This window comes from Papio anubis, chromosome 5, assembly GCF_008728515.1.
Source record: "Papio anubis isolate 15944 chromosome 5, Panubis1.0, whole genome shotgun sequence".
NCBI lineage: Eukaryota > Metazoa > Chordata > Mammalia > Primates > Cercopithecidae > Papio > Papio anubis.
The window spans coordinates 50152262-50179212 of record NC_044980.1 but is presented as its reverse complement, the minus strand read 5'-3'; the positions used below and the strand labels follow the sequence as shown (position 1 = coordinate 50179212).

Below are 26951 nucleotides of genomic sequence, written 5' to 3'. Positions count from 1 at the left end.
TAGATAAAGCCACTTTCATATAATCTTTTCTGGGCTTCACTTCTTCCTCCAGACTGGACCACTGGGTAGCTTAAAGTTGTAAAAGCTTCAAGCAATTTACACCTGAGAAAGATGTGCCATTGTTTATCATGTGGCTTTCTTTACTTCCAGAGTTACAAGGGCCTCAGACTGTAACATCACAATAAATTGAAAGTACTTGTGATGTCTGAGTATTAGGTATTTATTCAAAGAACATCCCCATTTTACAGATTAGGAAACAGATTACCAAATGTGGGCTAGGGTCCTCCTGGGAATGGGCCAGGGGGAATGCTTGCTGCTGTTAAAGAAAATTATCCCAGACACTTGTTAAACACAATGAATAATTTATTCAAGATTACTACAATAAGGGTCATGACTATTGGAACAGGAGAGAGAAATTGAGCTCAACTCAGAATACAGCAAAGACAGCAAGGGATTTATAGCTAAGGAACAAGCACCGTGTCTGTGAGGGAGGTGACGGTGGATGGAAAATTACTAACAGGAGACATCAAGGGTAGGGGGATTCTGGCTAAAGGCAGGTCAAGGGCTTCTACAACAAAGGTGTAATATAAGGAATCTAATCCATTATTAAATATCAAGAATTCAAGGGTGATCAGGTATCGAGGATGGATGATTTAGCACGCTTCTTGCTAACATTTGGGCCCAGCCAGGACACGGAGATGAACGTTGAGGCCTAAGTGAGAAAGGGCTCAGAAGTACCAAACTAAAGGAGAGCATCTCTGTTCCTGCCTACTCTGACCTCGTTTCCCCCCTTAAACTCAGTGGTAACAATCTGACCTCTTTATTACCTGATTCCCATGGAAGGGGGGGGGGAGTGGCAGGCAGCCGGTGCTCCAGGATCGTTGGGTAGGGAGCCTAGCTCTCTGAAAGCAGCAATGCCTAGTGGGGGTACGGAGGCCGAGTTCGGAGACCACCCGAGTAATTGCGGTCCAGAGCAAAGCCCCCTGGATCGGAACGGGAGCTACCCTCACGCCCCGCCCGGCTGCCGGCAGCCGCACTTCTGGGCGGATGCCGCAGGTCGGGAGGGACGAGGCTGACGGCGCTGATTGGCTGACCGCCGCGGCCTGGGGTTCCCCGGCCCCGCCCCTGCTGCGCTCCCCTTGCCCGCGAGGCCGCGCGCTGTCCGGTCCTGCGCTGCCGGGCGGGAGAGGCTGGACCCCGCGTTCCTCCTCCCTACCGGTCCCCATCCTTAAAGCGCGAGTCTGGACGCCCCGCCTGTGGGAGAGGGCGCCGGGATCCGGACGGGGAGTAACCGGGGCAGGCCGGGGCCGGCCGAGGAGGTCCTGAGGCTACCGAGCTGCAGCGGCTGGCACACGAGCGCCTCGGCACTAACCGAGTGTTCGCGGGGGCTGTGAGGGGAGGGCCCCGGGCGCCATTGCTGGCGGTGGGAGCGCCGCCCGGTCTCATCCCGCCCTCGGCTGCACTCCTCCTCCGGCTGGGAGGGGCCGTAGCTCGGGGCCGTCGCCAGCCCCGGGCCTGGGCTCGATAATCGAGGGCCTCGGCCGCTGTCCCGCAGCTCAGTCCATCGCCCTTGCCGGGCAGCCCGGGCAGAGACCATGTTTGACAAGACGCGGCTGCCGTACGTGGCCCTCGATGTGCTCTGCGTGTTGCTGGGTACGTACGCGCCGCCGGCCCGAGGGGCGTGTGCGCCCGGGCGGGGACGGCTGTCCCGGGAGGGCTTTAGCGCAGAGTTGCCACGGGCAGCTGGGGTGTGTTGCCTGACGCGTGCGCCGCTGCGGGGCGACACACGGGGGGCGGCTTCTGCGGGCGGCTTCTGCAGCCGAGGGACCCCGCTTTGCAGCCTGCACCCCGGCTCCCGCGTGCCCGCCGCTGTCTGTAGCCCGCCGGTGCGCTGAGCCCACCCCTGCTTGGACGCTGTTCACGCCTTTGCGCTCCATGCCTTGCTCCTGTTCTCTGTTTTCAGTTCCACTCTAGCAGAGCAGGGTGGGCTCCTCCCCTCTGTACTGTAGAGAAGCCTGGTCACTGGCCCGTCTCAGTAACGAAACTGGAGATTTGATGCACAGGGGATTCTCAGTAGCAGGCGCCAGTGCCTGATATATCGTGAGAAGTTTAATATTTCGGCTATAAAAGGCTAGAACCTTCCTAATTAGAAGGTGTTGCTAGGTTGTAAATTGTCAGGTTGCAAGTAGGGATGAGCACACCAAGTTTTTGCGTATAGGTCTGAAGAGGCTTTGGGGGTGGAGGAGGGCGCGGTACCCCAGACCTACTGTTTCCTTGTCTGCACATACCTTGCCATGGTGTAGCTTTCCATCTCTTGTGACAGTCCCGCAAGGAGCAGTAGACATTCTTTGGCTGCAGCAGATTTCGCATTGTCTTACTGATTGAAGAGTTCAGTTCTGAGGCTTCTGGTTGCCAGTTACTCCTTTGTTTTGAAGAGAAAGAATTGGAATCATTTGGATAAGGGATGGGCGTTGGAAGCAGTAGCTTTCACCTTTTGTGTATTGTATAAGGCACTTATGCTGTGAACTATTTATATGTGATGGAAAAAACAAAAACAAAGCAAGAGCTGCTGGAGGTTTAGATAGTCCTACTTATGTTGAAGTAATCAGAATAGTAGTAGTATTGGCAAGTTCTCAGGGTGGGAGATCTGTGGCTTTAGCCTCCTAGATGAAAGTCTGCATAATGGTTTCTCAGTGACAGGAGATTCCCTCGGTTTTAATCCAGTAGTCCCTGGTTATTACACTCTCCAGTTTCCAACCGGATTATTTAGGCCCTTGCAATCTTGTGGAATTCTTATAAATTCTGTTACCTGGTTTTGTTGTTGTAAGGAAAAATTCCATTTTGTGTGTGTGTGTGTGTTTTTTTTTTTTTTTGAGACAATCTTGCTTTGTCATCCAGGCTGGAGTGCAGTGACGCGATCTCGGCTCACTTGCAACCTCTGCCTCCTGGGTTCAAGTGATTATCCTGCCTTGGCCTCTCTAGTAGCTGGGATTGCAGGCACCCGCCACCACGCCCGGCTAATTTTTCTGTTTTTAGTAGAGACAGGGTTTTCTCCATGTTGGTCAGGCTGATCTCGAACTCCTGATCTCAGGTGATCCGCCTGCCTCAGCCTCCCAAAGTGTTGGGATTACAGGTGTGAGCCACCGCACTGGGCCCTAAAACTCTATTTTGTTACCTATTAATATGAAGCATCCTTGTTTACCAAGACACTTGCTGTTTAGGTCCACAGTGAGTTTTAGGAATTAAGTTTAGGAAAGGGGAACAAAATTTTGGAACACTGCCTTTTTTTTTTTTTCCCAGCTCTGTTTGTCCCCCAGGCTGGAGTGCGGTGGCGGGATCTTGGCTCACTGCAACCTCCGCCTTCCGGGTTCAAGCAGTTCTCTGCCTCCTCCTGAGTAGCTGGGATTACAGACACCCACCACCATGCCTGGCTAACTTTTGTATTTTTAGTGGAGACGGGGTTTCACCATCTTGGCCAGGCTGGCCTTGAACTCCTGACCTCGTGATCCACGCGCCTCGGCCTCCCAAAGTGCTGGGGTTACAGGCGTGAACCACCGCGCTCAACTGAACACTGTCTTTATAAAAACACAGTCCTTTCAGATGTCGGGACTTAATAATTAAATATATTCAAATTTATTTGCAACAGAAAATTACCTTTCATAGAAATGTTACATTTAAAAATATATTTTAACTTATACTTGATGTCATTGGAACTTTGTTAAACTTTGTTTATATTTTAGTGAAAGGAGAGGAAAATGTTCGATCAGAAAAAAATCAGTGTATTTCTAATGTATTGAATATTAACCTATTATTGCCACATGTTGTGCAGTATCAGAATTACATATCATCTTCCTCTTTTCGATCAATTTGTAAAACAACATAATGTTTTTTTTCTATGGGTATCATTGCCACATATTGTGCACTATCAGAATTACATATCATCTTCCTCTTTTCCTACTGTGGGAGTTCGATCAATTTGTAAAATAACATAATGTTTTTTTCTATGGGTCAAACACTGATTAGGATGGGTGAAACATAATACTGCTCTGAGGTAGGTTAAGCTAATGGTATTAAACACAAAGCCATATGGTAGATCTGCAATTAAAAAAAAAAATCACATATAACGGAGGAACTGACATGAAGTACAATTTTATAAATTATGGGTTGTTGTAGCCTGTAGTTTTAACATGATACAAACATCACATAATTATCCTATAAAGGTTAATTTCGTTGCTAAGTTGACCTGACAGTTGCAGGAGTAGGATGACTCTCAGTAAGATAAAATTGTGTTTTTGGTGGTTTTGGAAAGCTTGCTTTGAGGACTTACTTGTTTTAGGAAAAGGCATTTGATCTATTTACAACATTATGTTTTTGTATTACTGGCATTTCTTTTAAAGTAATTCAGTATATTACCAATATAAGCTCAGAATTCCCTTTTCCTAAATAGAAAGTGACCTATTTTACTGACTTTTAAAAATGTAAGATTGCATTTAACAACATTAGCTGTCCATTACAAACAGCAGTGAAAGAGAACAGTGGTGCAGGAGATACAAAACTTTTTCACACTTACTTTTGGAAGACACATGTTATATAGCAAATGCACCTTTCTGGTGGAGTCTGTTAAATTAAATTTGATTTGGATTCATTTTACTGACAGCAGGAGATTGGTAGCCTAAAATCATGGTAGCTTGAAGAGGGGTTTCAACCTGGCATAAATTTCCTTTTTCTGTGGAGAATCTACAGGTAAGAATTGACTGTTAGAACAGAAAGATGATTAAGCACTTTGTAAGTACAGGGTTATGTGAAAGTGGTTCATAATTATAATGTGAATACATTCCAGATTCTGTTAATGACCACCTCAACATCATACAGTGTAGCCATTTTAATATGATGATGTTACGGGAACCTGTTATACAACTACTTTATAATTTTACTAAGAGTGATGTGTTAAAGTGATCATTGAACATGCCTTGTGTGTGCGTGTGTGTGTGTATATATATGTTTCTGTCCCTATATCATCTTTATCATCAGTGTGAAACATGATTTCCTCTATATACATGTTCAAATTGTTAGTTCCTTAAGTGGATCTGATAAATTCTTGGAAAAAGAATGAGAATTTTGAGAAGTAATGTGTGTTAGTTCCTCAAGTGGATCTGGTAAATTCTTGGAAAAAAGAATGAGAATTTTGAGAGATAATGTGTATGTGATTCCTTTCTGAAATGGAACATAGTCTTGCCATCTGTCTTTGTTTCTTTTTATGATGTGTTCTGTGACTGTAGAACAGGCCGTATACATTATCTGAGTGCATGAGAAAAGCTCTACAGAGAATGGGGGTAGGCTGGTATGAAAGGGGCGATGTTTTAGCCCAGTGTATTAAACCATATCATGAATACAACTTATTAGTGTTTAATTGCTAAGGGTCATTTCAGATTTTAGCCACTATGGCATTAGGCTGCCAATTAATGGACACTGAGTCCATTAATTTGTTCAGTGCATATTGATTGAAGGCTAGCTTTGTGGCCAGTACGATGTTAGGGTTCTAGGGATACAAAGATGAATAAGATAATCCCTGCCCTAAAGGGCTCAGAGTCCAATGAGGAAGAAATAAAAAAGAGGTTATAATACATCATGATAAGTATGATAATGGACGTTTGGAATATGTTCCCTTTGAGCAAAGAGAAGGGCCTTGTCTAACATCTGCTTCACTGTAAATAAATGACTTGTCTGTTTACTCTTAGAGATGCAGAAAGGTCAGAAGTTACCTGGAATTACTTGTAGCTGCTTTTTTTTTCCCTTTTCCAACTTGATACAGGGCGGTAGGAACCCAAGTAAGTACCAGTGTTTATGACTTATTTGCAGGCAGCCCCACAGTATCTAAATTTAGATGGAACTGACAAAACTTTGATTCCATGTACCTGTGTTTTGCTGTTTGACAATCATTTAGAATATCTTTCTGTGCTGCGTGTGTTCCATTTGCCCTTCCAAATCTTTTCTCCACTCTGCTCTGTGGCTCTGAGAAATGAATTCCATGGACTACATCAACTGATCGCTTCCTTTTTGGTTTCAGATTAGCTTTGCCCAGGGTGAGGGACATCAGAAAGGATCTCCCTAAGAGCTAGTTCCCTCTTGCTGGATTTGGTGTTGCCAAAGCTGTTCACAACTCGTATTCAATAATGGCCCTCTGCCAGACACCTATAGTTACACATCTTTCTGGGTTCTGATAACCCTTCCCTAGCCCATTTAGACCTGGAGATGATAGTGGCTTCCTGATGTGGCTAACCTGAAGATATACCACCATCTTTTGCTGTTTTCCCTAAACCCTACCTGTACCTTTTGAAATGGTTCCTTCATTAAGTTTTCTTGAATACTTCATTTGAGTATGCTGTTTTTCTTGCCAGGACCATACTGATAATACCCATCTATGTCTGAAATGGATTTGAGGTAGCTTTCCTTTCTGCATTAAACACCAATTACAGTGTCCTTAATGGCAAATGCAAACAGGAGCCCATGGGCTGCTATGTTGGCTTTCTTGAGAGGGAAGGGGTTATGGTTCCCTCAGCATGCTCCAAATGTGGTATCATCATTATGCCAAATCAGAGTCAATGGGTGTAGAGTAAAATCTGGTGGCAAAAACATTTGCAACCAATGCTAGGTGGTTACAGGGTCCCTATTGCTTGTTTTACCCCAGTAATTATCTCAAATACTGATGTCATTTGTTATTACCATAATGCTGACATCATTTTACCCCTTAAGGATACTCCTAAGGAGAGGTCCCTTTGTTAAGGCTCAGTCTGGGTCCCTTCCTCAAAGGGGGAAAAACAAGTATTTTGGGAAGAGTCTCACTTGCTAAATAGTCTCCAGCATTTTGTGCCTTCCCTTTTCTTGTAACATTTATTTGTTCATTCACTCATATTCAGTACACATTTGTTAACTGTATCATAGGTGCTGGGCAGTGTGTTAGGCACTGAAGATAAAAATAAGTAAACAAATAGGACACTGACCACTTGCTGTTTTCTTCTGTTTAACTTCTATTAGGAAACTTATTTTGCTTCTGAGGAAAGTTTACTGGTTTTTCTGTTTTTTTTTTCCCCCTCTATTCTTCTAGTCACAGAGAGAGGGAAGGAATCTCAAATAATGAACAAATATTTGTCAAAATGGCATATTCTTGGGTCAGTCTAGAATCCTGTTGCAAGGCTTTTTCTTTCTTTAAATGGGTAGTTTGGAACAAAAGCAGAGGCCTGGAGGAAATTGCCGCTATTTGGCTGTCGTTGGTTTTATTCAGCTGAGTTTTAACTTAAATTTACCTTACTTGGAATAAAGTATAGAAATGTTCAGAAAACTTTCCCCTTATAGATTTTATGAAATGTAAATTCTTCCTTTATATTCTCTTTGAGGTACATCCTTTGGAAACTCAAGAATGTACTATGGATCTTTGTCACTCTCTTTCTCATTTAGTCATTTTGGGCTGAGCTCTACCAAACTTTCCGATGTGTTACTCAGTTTGTGGAATTATTCTGATTCTTTTGGTTAAGAAATTTAAGGTTAAAATTGTCAATGTTTGCCATATTTAAAAAAAAAAAAAAAGAGAAGTTGGCTGCAAAAGTCACTAAACTCCCAAATTTTGAGTGAACTGATTAACATGTAATTTCAGTTTTTATGGAAAAAATTTGGAATGTTGTCTACTTCCTCCTAATTTAGGTGCCTTAATTCAACATTTGAAATGGAAATATACAGTCTGTACAATCAGCTAATTAGGGATTATAGAGATACTGTCTTGTCTCTTTTCTTCTTTTCAAAAAAAAGCATTTGCCATCCAGAGATTATGAATGGTGGTTACAAGTAGCATTCTTATCTTTCTATCCTTCTTTCTTCTTTTACCTTCTTTTTCATTGTCCCTCCTTCCCCGTGCACTGTACTTCCCTTCCTTCTGCTCATCTTCCATTCAGTCTTCTTGCTGTTTAGGTTTAATGTGCAAATGGTTTAGGTAGGTTGCCTTTTTACTCAACTGAAACTAGTCTTAAAATTGGGGCCAGGCATAGTGGCTTATGCCTGTAATCCCAGCACTTTGTGGGACTGAGGTGGGAGGATCTCTTGAGCCCCAGAGTTCGAGACCAGTCTGGGCAACATTGTGAGACCCCATCTCTATTTTTTTAAACAAACAAAAATTATAAAATTGGGAGTGTCTTGTTCCTTATAAACTATGAAAAAACTAGTTTGTGTTTTTCTTTAAAATGTTAGGTAGCATAGTGTAGTGATGGACTGTGGATTCAAATTTTTTTTTTTTTTTTTTTGAGATGGAGTCTTGCTCTGTCGCCCAGGCTGGAATGCAGTGGCCGGATCTCAGCTCACTGCAAGCTCCGCCTCCCGGGTTTACGCCATTCTCCTGCCTCAGCCTCCTGAGTAGCTGGGACTACAGGCGCCCACCACCTCGCCCGGCTAGTTTTTTATATTTTTTAGTAGAGACGGGGTTTCACCAGGTTAGCCAGGATGGTCTCAATCTCCTGACCTCGTGATCCGCCCGTCTCGGCCTCCCAAGTGCTGGGATTACAGGCTTGAGCCACCGCGCCCAGCTCAAATTTTAACTCCTCCATTGAACTGTGTGACCTTGGGAGAGTATTCTCTTTGTGCCTGTGTTCTTTAGTTATATAATGAAAGTACCTATGGTTATCTTAAATGAGACTTAAATGAATCAATATGTAAAGTGCCTTGCACTTAATATGCATGATGTATGTTTGTCAGGTAAAATAATTCTCTATAATCCTACTACCTGTAACATAATAATTACATTAGTAGAAATAACATCAACTAGTTTCGTATTAGGGACAAAAACACAAACTTTAAAATGTTTCTCATGAGTACTCATAGAATGCTTTTGAAACTTAGTGTTTTATTAGTCATGTGTGAAAGCCACGTACATGATTTATACGTAGTGGTAATTCCAGCCATAGTGAAAATTGATCTGTATAGGTCTGTGGTGGAGTGTAATTAAACAAATGGAAAAACTGTTATTTTATACAGTGATAAGTCCTGAATTTCAGCGTACTCCAGAAAGTGGAGTCAGCTACACTCTAGTCACCTTTTTATTGCCGAGGTCTTGGGAATGATTACTCCACTTTAAAAAAATAGGGTTAATATTCCTAAAACTTTTTTTTTTTTTTTTTGGGACGTAGTTTCACTCTTGTCACCCAGACTGGAGTGCAATGGCATGATCTCGGCTCACTGCAACCTCTGCCTCCCGGGTTCAAGCGATTCTCCTGCCTTGGCCTCCTGAGTAGCTGGGATTACAGGTGCCCACCACCACGTCGAGCTAATTCTACTAAAAAGAAATGGGGTTTCACCATGTTGGCCAGGCTAGTCTGAAACTCAGGTGATCCACCTGTCCTGGCTCTTAAAGTGCTGGGATTACAGGTGTGAGCCACCGCACCTGGCCCGATATTCCCAGAACTTTTGAATGACCTTAATTATACATCCTCATTTATATAAATTCTATTATTTGAATTGCTCTTTGCAATTAAACAGGCAGCAAGGAAAAACTGTTGTGTAATACTTCTCTATATCCTCTCTCCCTCTAAACCAAGCTTGTCCGACCCATGGCCGGGCTGCATGCAGCCCAGGATGGCTTTGAATATGGTCCAACACAAATTCGTAAACTTTCTTAAAGCATCATGAGATTTTTTTGCAATTTTTTTAAAGCTCATTGGCTGTTGTTAGTGTTAGTGTGTTTTACGTGTGGCCCAGGACAATTCTTCTTCCAGTGTACTCCAGGGAAGCCAAAAGATTGGACACTGCTGCGTCTAAACTCTATTTTTCAAACATTGTGACATATGTTAAACTCAAATCATTTTTAAAGTTGTGTGAGCACAACGTAGTTTTAAAGTATTTGACATTGCATCTTTTATTTATTTATTAAGCACACATTATTTGCTGTAATACAATGCCAGGAGCTGGAAATAGCACTGTAAAAAAGATAAGCTCTCCATACCAGTGTATATAAGACAATTACAGATGTTTGTAAAGGCTATGACAGAATTAAAGCAAGATTATAAGAAAGATAGACTTTTGGGTACAGCAGTCTCAATGAAGGCTCTCTGAAGAGGGAATATTTGAATTGAGAGGTATTGAACTTGAGATTTAAAGAAGAAAATGAGTCAGCCCTGGAGGAGCTGGGGGGAAATTCCAAGCATAGGGAGGAGCAGGTGTTGAGGGCAAAAGGAGAAAAGGGCATTTTGTCACAGAAAAGAGGACAGTGTGTCTGGAATATGGTATGTATCAATGGTATTTTTAATAGTGAATTTTGTAACTTTTATTTCTAAATGCCAGAATGGATAAAAATAACAACTGACATTTATTTAGTGCTCTCTAGGCTTGGTGCAGCCAGTGCAGTCTCTCAACTCTCTCAGGAGCTTGGTCATCTGCATTCTGTAGATGACGGAAGTGAGGGCTGGGGAAGTTGAGAAACTCACCCAGGGCAACCCAGCTAACAATGGTGTAGTCAGGAATTGGGAAGTGCATTTTTGAGGATTATAACTTCTGAATGCAGAGTAACTAGTGCGTATTTGGGAAAGGTAATAAATGGAGAGGGTGAAGTGGGGATGGTTGATGAGTACAAAAAAATAGGTAGAATGAATAAGATCTAGTATTTGATAGTACAGCAGAGTGATTACAGTCAATAATTGTACATTTAAAAATAAACAGTATAATTGGATTGTTTGTAGCACAAAGAATAAATGATTGAGGTGATAGATACCGCATTTACCCTGATGTAATGATTATGAATTATATGCCTTTATCAAAATATCCCATGTACCCCATTTATATGTATATTTACTATGTACCCACAAAAATTAAAAGTAAAAAAAAAATTGAGAGGGTGAGAAAGGCAAGATTGTGGAAATTCGTTGTCTATAAAAACAATGATTATTGGGCCGGGCGTGGTGGCTCACACCTGTAATCCCAGCACTTTGGGAGGCCAAGGTGGGTGGATTACAAGGGCAGGAGATCGAGACCATCCTGGCTACCATGGTGAAACCCCGTCTCTCCTAAAAATACAAAAAATTAGCCGGGCATGGTGGCGGGTGCCTGTAGTGCCAGCTACTTGGGAGGCTGAGGCAGGAGAATGGCGAGAACCCAGGAGGCGGAGCTCACAGTGAGCCGAGATTGCACCACTGCACTCCAGCCCCGGCGACAGAGTGAGACTTCGTCTCAAAAACAAAACAAAACAAAACAACATGATTATATTAGGTGGCTTAAATATTTTGTAACTATCTTAGTTTTATGTTTAGTTATGATGTAGTTTCGAGTAAGTTTCTGCTTACCATCTTGAGTATATCTGCTGTGTAAAAGAGGCACTTTAAAGTTGGGACCAGTGGCTTCTACCTGTAATCCCAGCACATTGGGAGGCCGAGGCAGGAGTATTGCTTGAGGTCAGAAGTTGCAGGTTGCAGTGAGCTGTGATTGTGCCACTGAACTTCAGCCTGGGTGACAGAGCGAGATTCTGTATCTTTAAAAACAAAAAGAAGAGGCACTTCAATATTTCATATCTCAGTCTCCCAATAACTATTAAGCACTAGCAATGAGGTTATATCATACTGGAGGATGTAACTAATTTCCCCTATTCAGTAACATGCTCACAGACTTTTTCTTCAAATAGCATTGTTGTTGCAGGCATTCCTTTCAGGTTTTCACAGGAAAGGAAGATCTTTGTCTTTGCCTGTGTTTCAAATGAATCATGTATGGAGTTCAGAGTGACCTTTGGTAATGCATTCTAGCAGATATAGTTAGAACCTCGTGATTTAGTCCTCAGTTGTCACTGCTTGGAAATGTTTCCTGAGTCTTTTTCAGGGTGAGGTGTCCAGGAAAATGACATATAGGAAATGTGTAGCGGATGAGCCCTTCAGTTAATTGGCAGCTTATTACGCCAGATTCTGCCTTGCCTTTTGGTTCATTTGCGTCAGTAGTAGGAGAGATGGGTTTGCTGCTGGGTGCTAGAGAGGTAAATGAGTAGAGAAGAAAGCTGTTATCTATTGAATCCTTAGTATATGCCTTTGGTAAATGTTTCACATTAACTCGTGTAATCATCACAGAACTCTGAGGTACATGGTATTAGCCTCATTTTATGCCCTACCTACCACTGGAGATACCAAAAATAGGTATGCATTTTTTGATCAAGGGAAAAATATAACCCATGGGTTTTTAATAGCTTATTACTTATGGTGGAAGACAGACTCAGGAAAAATGATAAAACTGTATAATGTTATTGAGTGCCTGTTAGCACTGAGATTACTACGAATGAGTGAGACAGGGTCTCTATCCTCAAAAGGTACATAGAGCTTTGGAAGGTGAGTTAGACAGGTATTTTAATCAAGTCTTTTTTTTTTTTTTTTTGTGAGACAGAGTCTCACTCTGTTGCCCAGGCTGAGCACAGCAGCATGATCACAGCTCACTGCAGCCTTGACCTCCCAGACTCAAGTGATTTTCCCACCTCAGCCTCTGTGAGTTGCGAGGACTGCAGGTGTGCACCACCATGCCTGGCTAATTTTTTTTTCTTTTTCTTTTTTTTTTTGAGAGAGAGACTCGCTCTGTCACCCAGGCTGGAGTGCAGTGACTCAGTCTCAGCTCACTGCAACTTTGCCACTTGGGTTCAAGCGATCTTCCTGCCTCAGCCTCCTGAGTAGCTGGGATTACAGGTGTGCGCCACCATGCCTGGCTAATTTTTGTATTTTTAGTAGAGATAGAGTGTTCACCATGTTGGCCAGACTGGTCTTGAACTCCTGACCTCAAGTGATTTGCCCACCTCAGCCTCCCAGAGTGCTGGGATTACAGGTGTGAGCCACCGCCCCCGGCTCTGGCTAATTTTTGATTTTTCTGTAGAGACAAGGTCTCACTCTGTTACCCAAGTTGGTCTGGAACTCCTGGACTCAAGTGATCCTCCTGCATCAGCCTCCCAGAGTGCTGGGATTACAGTTGTGAGCCATTGTACTGGGCCGGGAGTCTATCTTTATTTCAAAACAATTTCCCCTGAAACCATTGCTGCTGTTGCTATACAGCAGAGATAATGTAAACCTTTGGGCACATTACTTTTGACTACTGCTAAATTCTGAAATAATTCCTATAGATAGTTCAGAAGAATATGAATCTATCCACATTAATAGGTGAAAACATTCTAATATGGTTGCTTAGGAAGTGTGTCACCATTCAGATACTTGTTATATGAATGACCGGGCAATAGACTTGAGTCAGCCATTCTTCCAGGGTTTAAAGTCTAGCTTCATCTATTACTAATTGTGTGACATTGGGTAGGTCACCTCAACTCTTTGAGTTTTCTCATCTAATGAGGAAAGAGATGATGCTAATAGTGTCTTTCTCATAGTGCTGTGAAATTAGATGAGATAATGCATGAGACGATGTATGTGAAGTGTTTAACATAGTCCTGGCCTGCATAATGTTTTTGCTGCTGCTGTTATGATCATTATTAAGCTAATAAGCCAATTTGGTACCACTGACACAGTCTGCTATTTAAATGTGATTTCATGTGTTGGTGACTTTTTTTTTGTTTGTTTAGTTTGTCCTAGCTTCAGTTTAAACAGCATTGAAGTCAGAACCCGGTTTGTATTTCAGTTCATAGTGCCCAGATCATGATGGGAAATGTTTTGATTACTTCTAACCTATTTCTTTCTGGAATCAGATACCTCAGATCTTCTAATTGTACTTCCAGGTGTACTTCTAGGTGAACAGTATTCCCTCAGCTCATAGGCAAGGTACCTAAATGAAGTTCTTGGTTGGAGAGAGAACAGCAAACTAGAAATACAAATAAATAAAGATGTGTGTGAGGTGGGAATGGCATGGTTTGGATAGTAATAACTTCTCTTAGTCCTCAGCTCCTAAAACATGAAGATTTTATTTCTTGAATATAAACTTGTCAAGAACTAACTTAAAGTACAGGTTGAATGAGCTAAACATTGCTGCTTGTCATCATAACTTCTTTTGATGAATAATTTATTCCTTGCTTTTTCTGTAGAGTTTAAGAAATAGGTGTATGTAATGATTACAGTCATTTATGGTGTTCTGGGATTGTCCTAATTTTAGGTAACTGTCTTCAGAAAGGTAGCTTGTTAAATAGATGATTAAATGTGATTAAAATTCATACTTTTATACTTTTTTTTTTTTTGAGACAGAGTTTTGCTCTTGTCCAGGCTGGAGTGCAATGGTGTGATCTTGGGTCATGGCGACTGCCGGCTCACTGGTTCCAGTGATTCTCCTGCCTCGGCCTCCTGGTAGCTGGTATTACAGGCACCCACCATCATGCCCAGCTAAATTTTTGGATTTTTAGTGGAGATGGGGTTTCACCATGGGGGCCAGGGTGGTCTCGAACTCCTGACCTCAGGTGATCTACCCACCTTGGCCTCCCAAAGTGCTGGGATTACAGGTGTGAGCCACCATGCCTGGCCACTTTTTTCTTAAAATTTTTAAAAAACACACTTTTAAGAGAATATCTCTGTTTGATCTGGAAAGTATCACTAGCATAGTTATGCAGTGTAGCAGAGGCAAGTGACATTTGTTGTATTTTACTATTTGTCAAAGGGCATGGATAAGAGACAGGAGTTTTAAATGTGCTCCTTTCCAACTATTGTCTCTGCCTAACCCAGTAGCCACTTGGAGAAAAGGTTTCTTAAATTGTGATATTATCAAAACTTGTCAGGCAGGTTATGGATAATGCTCAACTTTATGGCTAGTGTGGATATCTATATTAAAATTTACTTTATGTCCCACAGTATGAATGAAATTCTCAGTGTTGCTGTTGAATATAGTCTAATTATTAACCAAATCTGAAAAACAGTAATTACCCTCTGTGAAGTTTTTTTTTATGGATTTCCCCCCTTTCCTCAGGATTTGACATTGTAAATGTTTTTTTAGTGAGTGGAATTTAGTTTGAACCCTTTATGTAAGAGTTCAAAGTGTGATCTACTAGTAAAAACAGTTGGTTTGGAAGTCAGAGTCCAGTCTTGCCTCTGCTATTCTCTGTGATCTCATGGACAAGATCCTATGGTTGCTTCATTTACTGATTGTAAATTATAATGAGAATGATGTATTCCTTGTTTATCTTTCAGGATCATAGTGGTAAATGAACCTCAGTTATTAAGGAGAGTCATCTTGCAGCAGTTGACACCAGTGGACTCAGGTAGTAAGACAAAGAGCACATGGTGTTTAAGGGGCTATTTTGAGCAACTGCAGTGGACTTGTGGGAGATCAATTATAAACTTAGCCTGGCTAAGAATGGGGTGAGTGTTACTGTCAGCAGAAAATAGGAAAAAGTTGAAGACTGAAGTATTTAGAAAGTGGTAATATAGGAAAATGATCCCTGACACAAAGTAGTGTAGGCCTCCTGCCTGGCTTTGGTTACATATGTTTCTTCTGATAAAAAAGGAGGCAAAGATGAGAGTAGGAAAATGAAAATCAAAAAATGAAAAAAGGCCGGGCGCGGTGGCTCATGCCTGTAATCCCAGCACTTTGGGAGGCTGAGGCCCCAGCTGGGTGTCAATTTTTTTTTTCTCATCAACATTATAATGAAATGAGGTTTTTCAAGGACCTGCTGTATGAGACTAACCCAGAATAATTTTTCAAATTACCAGATTTAATGAATCAGAATTTCTAAGAAATATGCTGGATAATCTAAATACTTAACAAGCTTCTCAGGTGATTCTTCTCATTAGGGAGATTTGGGAAATTTCTAGATGAGTGCTTCTCTAGAGTTAATGTGCATAGGAATCACCTGGGGTGTTGTTTAAAATGCAGTTTTAGGGCTGGTGTGGTGGCCCACGCCTGTAATCCCAGCACTCTGGGAGGCAGAGGCAGGCGCATCATGAGGTCAGGATTCTGACCAACATGGTGAAACCCCGTCTCTACTAAAACTACAGAATTAGCTGGGTGTGGTGGCTCATGCCTGTAATCCCAGCCTCCCAGCTGCTCGGGAGGTTGATGCAGGAGAATCGCTTGAATCGGGAGGCAGAGGTTGCAGTGAGCTGAGATTGTGCCACAGCACTCCAGCCTGGGCAACTAGAGCGAAACAACGTCTCAACAACAAAAAAGGAAAAAGTAAATACTGTCGGTAGCTCTGTTTTTGCCTTTCAGGAGCATTTCTGAAGAGGAGGAGGCTTTTTTGAGAGGAAAGAGGATTAATCATGAGGACATGCTTTGGAAGGGCAGAGTTTGCTGTCCAGTTAAGAGATTGTGGTAGAGATTTTATTTTCAGTTGGATTAAGTCTAGAATCACACTGATAGCAATTTACGTTGCCTGAAGTAGGGAATTTGCTCTTTAGGTTGGTCAATTAATTAGGTCCATATTGTAGATTTGCTAGAAAAAGGAGCAACTCACTTGAAGAACTTTGTGGTGGTTGCTCTTGTTTCATATCCTCACATGTTTCATGATTAAGGATGAAAATTGGGCCTGGTGTTGTAGCTCACACCTGTATTCCCAGCACTTTGGGAGGCAGAGGTGGGCAGGTCGCTTGAGCCAGGAGTTAAAGACCAGCCTGGGCAACATGGCAAAACCTCGTTTCTACCTAAACAAAACAAAACAAAACAAAACAAAATTAACTGGGGTTGGTGGTGCAGGCCTATAGTCCCCAGCTAACTTGGGGGTTGAGGTGGATCACTGAGCCTGGGAAGGTCAAGACTGCAATGAGCTGTGATTGTGCCACTACACTCTGTCTAGCCTGGGTGACACAGTGAGATAAGGTCTTGAAAAAAGTAAAAAAAAAATTTGATTTGGAAGATAGTATAATTTGGTTGAATATTTTGTAAATTAAAGTTGTAGTAAAAGCAGAGGAGTTTGAAATTTTGAACTGTCAAATCAAATAGAATTGTAGCAGAAGTGTTGCTATGAGGCTAGCCATAGACATATTTTAGTGAATTATCTGACTTATAGTGAATTATAGGAGACTTCAGTGAACTATATGAGATAAAGACATATTAATACTTTCTGCAATGAAGAATGTAAATGGGTACTATTTGAGTGGGCTAGCATTATATTTATGTGAGCTATAATTACCCAAAATAACAGGGAAACAGTGTTGTACCTTTTTAAAGAGCTTAGAATGCTAGGGTGATTCTTACCTTGCAGTTTCAACAGAAGATTTTATATTTTATTAAGACATGAAACAAATTTCCATTCATTTTTACTAACATATAGATATTTTGCAGAATTCTTTTGTGTTCATGGGATGCATAAAGGTTGAGTATGGACGTTGGAAGCATACAGGTCTGAGTTTGAATCTCAGTTCTGTCACCTATTGCTTGAGTAACTCACCTGAGTTCACAGCTTAAGTTTCTTTATCTGAAAAGGACTGTGTCTTAATCTGTATGTTCTCCTTGGCATGTGGCCCACTTGGCATAATGGGCTTTTGTTTATTCCACAAATATCTGTTGCTCATATACTGTGTGCCAAGCACTGTCTTAGGTAATAGAGATACAGGTAATCATACAAATAAATATGAAAGATGAACCGATAAGTGTTGTGAAGGAGAAATATGAGTGCTATGATAGTTTATAATGAGGGGTCTGAGAAAAAGGAGAATGAGGTAGCTTTTAAAAATGATTACTTTGGCTGCAGGGTAGAATCATAGATTAGAGCTAAGAAATAATGGATTTAGGGAAATCAGTTAGGAAGCTGCTGTAACAGTCCAAGTGAGGCAGGTAGTGAGACTAAAGAGGTGGTGGTGATGGTGGTGGAAATGGAGAATACATTTCAGAGGTATTTGGGAAGTAAAGGATACTTGTCTTGGTGACATGTTGAAGGTGGAGGGTAGGAGAGAGAAATGTCAAGAATAGTTCTGAAGCTTCTGGCTTGTATAATTGAATAGATGTTGGTTCCTGCCAGTGACTGAGGTGGAGTGTGCTAGATGAGAACCTGGTTTGATAGGAAGGGGGATGGGGAGGAGATAGTTTGGTTTAGGGCATGTACGTTGAAGATGCTTTTGAAATATTTAAGTGGAAGTGTCAAGTTCTTGTTTGCATAATGGTTCTAGAGCTCAGAGGAATGGTCAGACTTTTGAGAATCGTTGGCATATTCATGGTAATTGAAGCCATGAGAATTGATGAAATTTCAGGAAGAAGTTATAAAATGAAAACGGAAGAAGACTTTGTACTGAGCTTTGAGAAACTGACATTTCAGATTGGTTGGAGGGAATTGAGACCACCAGGACTGAGAAGCAATACCTTAAAAGCCAGGAGAGTGTTTCTGGAAAGCCAAGTGGAGAGAGTGGCAACGATCTACATTCTTCTGAAGGGTCAAACAAGATGAAGACTGGAGAGTGTCCATTGGGTTTAGTTACACAAGATCAGTTATAACCTTATGTAAAGCCATTTCAGTGGTGAGTTGGAAGCTGAAAGAGATGGATATTGCTGGGTATAGATTATTCTTTGAAAAAGTTGGATTGAGAAAGAAGGGAGAATGTGGTGGCTTAAGGGAGAAGACACTCAAATATTGGCTGAGTGAATACATGTGCAACATGAACCTCCTTTAGAAAATAACAAGCACAGGCTAGCAGGATCATCTCTGAGGAGGATGGGAGGAAGGTCTGTTAGGGATATCAAATGAAACACGAATAGTCTGGGATCATAGTTTTTCGTGGCTTCCTATGATGTGCCAGATGAGGGAAGAATAATCTTGCCAGAAGGAGAAATGTCATTTTTAGAACAGTGGTATAGGAATTGTTGACCGCCCTTACAGAACCCTCATTGCTGAGAATTTGATATATTGTTTTCCAACTATTACCAAGTATAGTGGAAAGAGTTGAGGATTTGGAGCCTGGTATTCAAAATTTCATAATCTGCTTTGCTATTTTCTTGTGTTAGGTTGCACAGTTGATTATTTAGTCCTAAAAAGCTTCAATTTCTTCATTTTTATAATGGAGCAAATACTGTCTAGTTCATGGATTTGTTAGGATTAAATGAGAATCTGTGTATATAAAGCAGCAGGTATTTAGTAGACAGTCAATAAGCTGATGTCTACTTGTTTTCTTGCTTCTCATGGTAACAGTTGTTTATTGTGTATTTTCAGCATTATAAGTTTGCTGTTAGCCTCAAAGGAATAATTTGTGGGAATCCTTCCTTCAGCTTATCTTCTGTGTAAAATAACTTGAGTGATACAAGCATACATTTTTGGGGAAATGGAAATATGATTTGCCACTGTAATAATAACCAATAAATAAGTGTTTTGCCAGACATTTTTGGCAGGTATGTCTTATATTTGTGTGCCTTTAAAAAAAAGTGTGTGTGTTTTAAACAAAGTTTACTAATTTAGATATGCCAATTTGGTAACTTCCTGCCAGAGTAAGAGTTTTTATGTTTTCCTTCTGAGACACACCTTAGTATAACTTTATTTTAGTTTCTGGACTGTTGCCATTTGGCATAACTTCAAACTAGATGTGATGGACCCACATAAATACTTTTAAGATTTAATTTTTTTTTTTATGGTAGGGGGGATATGAACTTTCAAAACCAGTTGAGGTGTCAGGTCTGGATTTTATTTGGTTGTTTAATTTTTTTTTTTTTTTTTTTTTGAGGCAAGGTCTTCCTCATTGTTCAGGATGGAGTGCAGTGGTGTGATCACAGCTAACTTGCAGCCTTGACCTCCGGGGCTCAATTTGATCCTCCCACCTCAGCCTCCTGAGTAGCTGGGATTACAGGTGCATGCCACCACACCTGACTAATTTTTGTACTTGTTTCTTTTGTAGAGATGGGGTTTTGTTATGTGCCTAGGCAAGTCTTGTACTCCTGGGCTCAAGCGATCTGCCTGTCTTGGCCTACCAAAGTGCTGGGATTATAGGCATGAGCCATTGTGCCTGGCCATTTAAAATTTTTTGTTTGTATTTTTGATTCTTGAATTTTTTTTCTACACATATTTTGAACACTGAGATAACTAATTATATACCAAAATGACTTTGAAATGAAGTCAGTCTGATTTCTGTAAGTTTGATTGCTAAAGCAGTATCCTTGAAGGTGTTAAAATGTGCTCTCAATCCCACCCTATACAACTTCTATCTCCCAGGCTGAAGTGCAGTGGCACAAACATGGCTCACTGTAGCCTTGACCTTGTATGCTTAAGCAATCCTCACATTTCAGCCTCCTGAGTAGCTGGAACCACAGATATGCACTGCCATGTGTGGCTAATTTTTAAAATTTCTGTAGAGTCCTGGTCTCACTGTGTTGTCCAGGCTGGGCTCAGGAGATCCTCTCACCTCTGCCTCCCAAAGTACTAGGATTACAGGCATTAGCCACCACTCCTAGCCTATGTATGAACCTTTACAGAAGTAGATTACCCTAGAATTTTTATAAGAACATTAGAATTTGCCAGCTTTATTCAAGAGTTAATACGGGCCGGGCGCAGTGGCTCATGCCTGTAATCCCAGCACTTTGGGAGTGTGGTGATACCTGGGGATCTAAGGTTCAGACAGCCTGGCCAGCATGGTGAGAGCCCTGTCTCTGCCAAAAAAAAAAAAATACAAAATGGAGCCAGGTGTGGTGGCACCTGGCTATAGTCAATTCCTCTGGAGGCTGGGAGGCAGGAGAGCCAGCTTGAACCCTGGAGGCAGAGGTTGCAGTTAGCCAAGATCACGCCACTGTACTCCAGCATGGGGAGCAAAACTCTGTCTCAAAAAAAAAAAAAAAGTCAATATAGTAGTAATACTATAGTAAACACATACTTGTTATTCTATGGAATATAGGCCTTACTGTGGAATAGGAGAAATTATTTTACTTTCCCAGTTACTAATAAAGAGACTTCATTTGTTAAGGAATTTTGTGGGTGGAATTGCTAAGACTAGAAATCATTGTTGGTTAAAGAGAAATAAGTTAACCATGTGTTCCTCACCTGAACAGGATGCTTTGTTTTACAAGCTTAAATAATACCTGGACAAAACTCCTGGGTCACAAGTTCTTTGAAGACTTAATAAACTCTGTAGAAACTATACTTCAAAGAGGAACCTTCTTCTTGATTCACTATCCTGCCTTGTCTTCTGAAATTTATTGGTTTTTGACAAGCCTTTGAAGACAGACCACTAAAATACAGTGTTGTTAATATTTGATGAAATGTTCTTGTACATCTGTTACAGATTTTCCAAGTTAAAAATTACTTTTCCATTAGAGGAGCTCCTCATACCTTGTTTTTTTCCCCAGAGGTGTGTGGGTGTGTGTGGGTGTGTGTGTGTGTGTGTGTGTGTAGTTTATAATGTATTTTACTCTTGACTTTGGAAATATATAGTATTTCATTGTATGGATTTGGCATAATCCACTTTTTAACTCTAATTTTTAGACATTTGAACCTTGGATGATATGGAATACTGTCTTTAGTAAGTTCTATGTTAGCTTTCTTTCTTTTTTTTTTTGAGACAGAGTCTTGCTCTGTTGCCCAGACTAGAGTGCAATAGTGCGATCTCAGCTCACTACAATACAACCTCCACTTCCTGGGTTCAAGTGATTCCCCTGCCTCACCCTCCCAAATAGCTGAGATTACAGGCACCTGCCACAATGCCTGGCTAATTTTTGTATTTTTAGTAGAGACGGGATTTCACCATGTTGGTCAGGCTGGTCTTGAACTCCTGACCACAGGTGATCCACCCACCTCAGCCTGCCAAATTGCTGGGATTACAGGCTTGAGCTGCCTCGTCCGGCCAGCTTGCTTTCTTCAAAAATATTCGAATTCCTGAAGTTTCTTTCTTTCTTTTTTCTTTTTTTGAGAAGGAGTTTCCCTCTTGTTGCCCAGGCTGGAGTGCAATGATGCAATCTCAGCTCACTGCAACCTTCGCCTCCCAGATTCAAACACTTCTCCTGCCTCAGCCTCCTGAGTAGCTGGGATTACAGGCTGCCACCTGCCACAATGCCTAGCTAATTTTTGTATTTTTAGTAGAGTAGAGGTTTCACCATGTTGGTCAGGCTGGTCTCGAACTCCTGACCTCAGTTGATCCACCCGCCTCGGCCTACCAAAGTGCTAGGATTACAGGCGTGAGCCACTGCGCCTGGCCTCCTAATTTTCTAAAATTAACGTGTTAAATTGTTAAAGTCTAAAAAGCCCAGAAAAGAAAATAAGTATCATTAGTAATCTTCTCACCATCATCCAAAGATTACCCCTTTTAACATTTTGGTTGCTTATCTTTCCAGTCCTTTTTAATGTCCATATACCCACATTTTTTAAAAAACACATGCTTTAAAAGAAAAAAAAGTTATATTACTGCAAATATACATATATTTTGTAATTTTCAGTCTCTGAAATTTTAATGGGTATATGGTATTTCATTGTATGTATTTGGTATAAGTCACTTTGCCCCCATTTTTGGATATTTAGGTTATTTGCAATTGTTGTGCTATTATGCTGTGTACAACATCCTTGTGGAAACTTTGGCATTGTCCATCTTAGACTCTCTCAGTGTTCTCTGTCCGTTTCAGCCTGCTTTTCTCTCTTTTCCAGTAACTCCTTTAACAACATCAGATCAGGTAGACAGATTATTCTTCAAACAATTTACTGACTCTTAGGCATGAATATGCTGGTTTCTGTGAATTCTGGGATTAAAGAGACACATTTTATTTGCAGAGATAAAGAATTACAATAATAAATTAAGTGTTGTAATAGGTTTATATATGTGTAAGGTCCATGGAGGCTCAGAAAGAGAGCAGGGGTTGTGAGGGCAGTAGGCAGGGGAGAAAGATCAGGGAGTAAGCATTTATTAATCCTCTTAATGTGCCAGGCACTAAGTTAGGCACATGACTAGGTTCTTAGTTTGCAACAGTTCTGGGAGGTATTTGTTCTTACCAGATGAGGAAACTGAGCTCAAGACAGGTAAGTAGTTTGCCCAAGCTCCCACAAATAGTAACTGCGAGAAAGCCAGAAGTAAACCCAGCCAGATATACTTGACTACCCAACTCTGTCCAGTACTCCACCCTGGCACACCAAAGGATTGGTTCTACCAGTAGCTAAATAGAAGCTAGAATGGCAAGTAGGCATTAGGTAGGTGGAGGGGGTGGGGTCATTGCATAGAGCATGTCAAGAGGTTTGAAATAGGTATGAGGAGTAGGTGAGATGAGGCTTAAGCTAATATTTAATTGTTGCATTTTAAAAATTTATGTATAGTAATATTTACTCATTTAGTGTACAGTTCTGTGAATTCAGACAATATGGAATTTAGTCCTGTAACCAGATACGATCAAGATACAGAATTGGTCTGTTACCTCCCCGCGTGCCCTCATTCTTCTCCTTTGTAGTCAACTCCTCCCACCAGCCTTGACTTCTGGCAAACAGCGATGTGTTCTCTATCCTATGTGTCATGTAAATGGAATGTCATATAAATGAAATCATGAAGGCTATATGGTATGTAGCCATTTGAGTCTAGTCTGTTTCACATAGCACAATGCATTTTTGATTATGCCAACTACTGTGATGTAAATGTTACTGTATAGTTTTGCTGTAGGTTTTTGTCCCTTTCTAAATGTGCTTATATCACTTCTAACCCTAGTTCCATGTAAACAGAATGTTTTTTGGCAGAGAAGTTACTAAGTTATAGCTTCAAATACCATGGAAGCCCTAAATAGTTTCCTGATAAGTGGCCAGGAGAAAGTACAATTGAAAAAAATCAGCTGTCTCTCCCATTACCCTTTACCTTAGTTATCTCCTTGCTTTTGGCATGTAAAAAACCACGTGGACAGTTTACTATTGATTGTGACCTTTGCCATCTTAAAAGGAAAGAGAAAGAAAGGGAACAGCTGTATCATGAGGGAGTGGAAGGAATTAATGTTGTTCTTGGCCAGTTGGCACTGTTTTCTTGTGCCTTTCTGGGAAGGGAACAACAGGTGAGGTTTGCTTTTTGTTTTTGTTAGTGTATAAATAAATAGGTTAACTTGTTTTTTATTTGTGCAGAAATCTGAGAGTCCTTAGTGAAGTAACCTGCCCTAATAGCTCGTGATTTTTTTAAAGCTCATTAAATATATACACAAATTTATTTTAAGTGTCTTAATGAACTAAGCTACTCCAAGGTTGAGGATATTGTAGGTAATTACTGATTTAAAACTACAAATGTAAAAACCATCTTGGGTAAGTGTTACTTATATCCTATATCCCAACTGCTTTTTCTCCCTTTTACCCTAATTTTAAGATAAAAAAGATAATGAAATACTTTTTATAATAAAAGCATGTCAGCCACAGAGAGATGGTGACTGTAAGCTAAGTGACCAGAATGTTGGTGCCTCTAAAAGTTGAGGGTGCACTGTTCTTTGCATTCTTGTCTGTTAACACTTTTCATAACATCTCTGTGAATCACAAATTTGAATCACACTGTACAGTATATTTGAGCTATCACTGATCCCTCTCACCTGCTACCAGGCTCTGCCCCTTCCCTACCAATACCTTGCACAGATTCATTGTCCTGAAGCACAGCTTTCTTGCTCAAGAACCAGTGTTGATTTTTCATTTATTGTTGAAACATACACAAATTGTTTACCTGAAATTGAAAACCTTCATGTAGTTTTGCTTTGCCCATTCATATTTATTTCTCTTTGTTACTCATTCCCCTCTACCTTACTTTAGTGAAATCATCCTGTTTTTAGTTGTCTAACAGCAGATTGAGTTCAGTTACCAATTTTTAAATTCAATTCTAATTCCATTTCCCATTGTAATTGTTTTGACTAGTTTTTTTCTACTCTATGAAAAGCTCTAGTTGTTCTCTGCTCTCCTCACTTATCTGACTCTAAAATCTTCTAAATAGTACCCACTTTATTTAGAACATTTTAGGTCAAATAAGTACAGATTGGAATCCTGAGTGCACCACTTAACTATTGAGGCTGACAGCCAGTGTACACCTGGATCTTCCCTTCCCCTACCCATGACTCTTCATTGTCTTGGTCCCTCCTATGGACCTCCCCATGATCCCTCAACTAAAAGTTTGAAGCAGAACCCAGCTCCTTTAGCACCAGCTAGTGTCTGTTCTGAGTGGCCAATGCTGGTACAAGTGTGAGTTATTAAATATTTTTAATTTCACCCTGCTTATTATATGTATGATTTTAATTAAGTTACTTGTCCTCTCTGAGCCACTCCCTGATCTTTAAAACGGGGATAATAATACCTGTTTTGCAGGATGGCTATTCATTCATCAAATATTTGTTGAAGGCCTGCCTTGTTCTAGGCAATGACTTAAGTACTTGGGATATATTGTTGAACAAAACAGAAATGTCTGTGCCTTCTTGGAGCATGTGTTTTAGAATTATGAGGATTAAATGAAAATAAATATTCAATATGGTGCCAGGCACATAGAGGTGCCCACAGTGTCTTATCTCATTTTCTTTTTTTTTTTTTTTTTTGACAGGGGAATGGTGTAAACCCGGGAGGCGGAGCTTGCAGTGAGCTGAGATCTGGCCACTGCACTCCAGCCTGGGTTTACACCATTCTCCTGGCTCAGCCTCCCGAGTAGCTGGGACTACAGGCGCCTGCCACCTCGCCCGGCTAGTTTTTTTGTATTTTTTAGTAGAGATGGGGTTTCACCGTGTTAACCAGGATGGTCCTTATCTCACTTTCTTCCTGTTTGCCATACTATTTCCATCAGGGCCAAAGAGAACGGGTAGGAGGAAGAAATAAACTTCGTATTTGATTTGTATAGCTGTGTAGGGTAGCAGGCCCTGGGTCCTGTTTGGGGAGATCAGGAGAACTGGACATGGCCTTCTGTCAAGAATTATTAGACCAGGCATGGGGGCTCATGCTTGTAATCCTAGCACTTTGGGAGGCTGAGGCAGGAGGATTGCTTGAGGCCGGGAGTTTGAGACCAGCCTAGCCAACATGGCAAAACCCCATCTCTACTAAAAATATAAAAATTAGCCAGGTATGGTGGCTCATGCCTGTAATCCCAGCTCTTCAAGAGGCTGAGGCATGAGAATTGCTTGAACCTGGGAGGTGGAGGTTGCAGTGAGTTGAAATTGTGCCATTGCACTGCATTCCAGCCTGGGCAACAGAGTGAGACTGTCTCAAAAAAAAAAAAAAAAAAAAAAAAGTTATCAGTGATCAGTGTGCAGATAGGTGGATTAAAAAAATCATAAGTGACCTTTTATCTGTACTTTGTTCTTTTACTCCTCAATGAGACTGAGGGCCTGCTGGGCTCACTAAGACCAGGTTAACCCAGAGGGCTCTTGGCCTCATTGACTTAATTGGGTTTGAGTCTCAATTCTGCAACCTACGTGGCTTTGGGCAGGTTTCCTCATTTTCAAAATGATACAATAATAATATTTACCTTTTAAAGTTATTGAAGGATTAGAAAGCTGTAACACGTAGCATGCTGTCATGGCATAAGATGGGGGTTAAGTAAAAAGTAGCTACTATTAACATTTTTGAAAAGTGCTCCTTCATTTTCCCTGCTCCCTTTCATACTCTTCATCCTACTTTCCTGGTAGTTCATTTCTTCTTAGTTGGCTGTTGACTTTCTATTTTCTTCCCAAGATTATGGATCATGCCACTTTTTCCAAGTAATCTTAAAGTCTCATGGCTTCAGCTATTTCCTTTATAACTGATAATTCCAGATATTCATCTTCAGTCTGTATTCTTTTCTGAGTGCCAGATATGAATGTCTAGGTGTGTGCTAGACATGAAACATGTGCCAAACGATCAGGAATGATAATCAGTGTGGAGTCTCTGTACTTGACCTACAGAGGAAACAAACTGTCTTATCTGGCAAACTTTTTAGTTTTGCTTATTGGTAAAATTTTGAATGACTTTCTTTACTCTTGGACATCTAATGATCTTTTGTAAAGAAGGGGAAGAGAACCCTTTCTGTTCAGAAATAACACACAACTTGATTAGTAGGAGAATTTTTCATGTGATTCTGGAAAGAATTTGCAACACCTGTTTCCAAAGAAAGCAAGAAATATATTGCATATTTTTCTTCCCAAAATGTATTTTGTCCAAACTGAATTGGACACAAAGA

General features: G+C 41.0%; 1 protein-coding gene across 2 annotated transcripts in view; it reads left to right on the top strand.

The window, feature by feature from the left end:
- The first annotated feature begins 853 nt into the window (after positions 1-853).
- The window catches only part of LOC116274897 (phospholipid phosphatase 1), a 65471-nt gene continuing 39373 nt past the window's right edge, over positions 854-26951 (top strand). For both annotated transcript variants that reach the window (XM_031666161.1, XM_031666162.1), the window contains exon 1: positions 854-1653. In XM_031666161.1, the coding sequence (XP_031522021.1) occupies positions 1596-1653 (58 nt within the window). In that variant the 5' untranslated portion in view covers positions 854-1595. The remainder of the gene's footprint in view (positions 1654-26951) is intronic.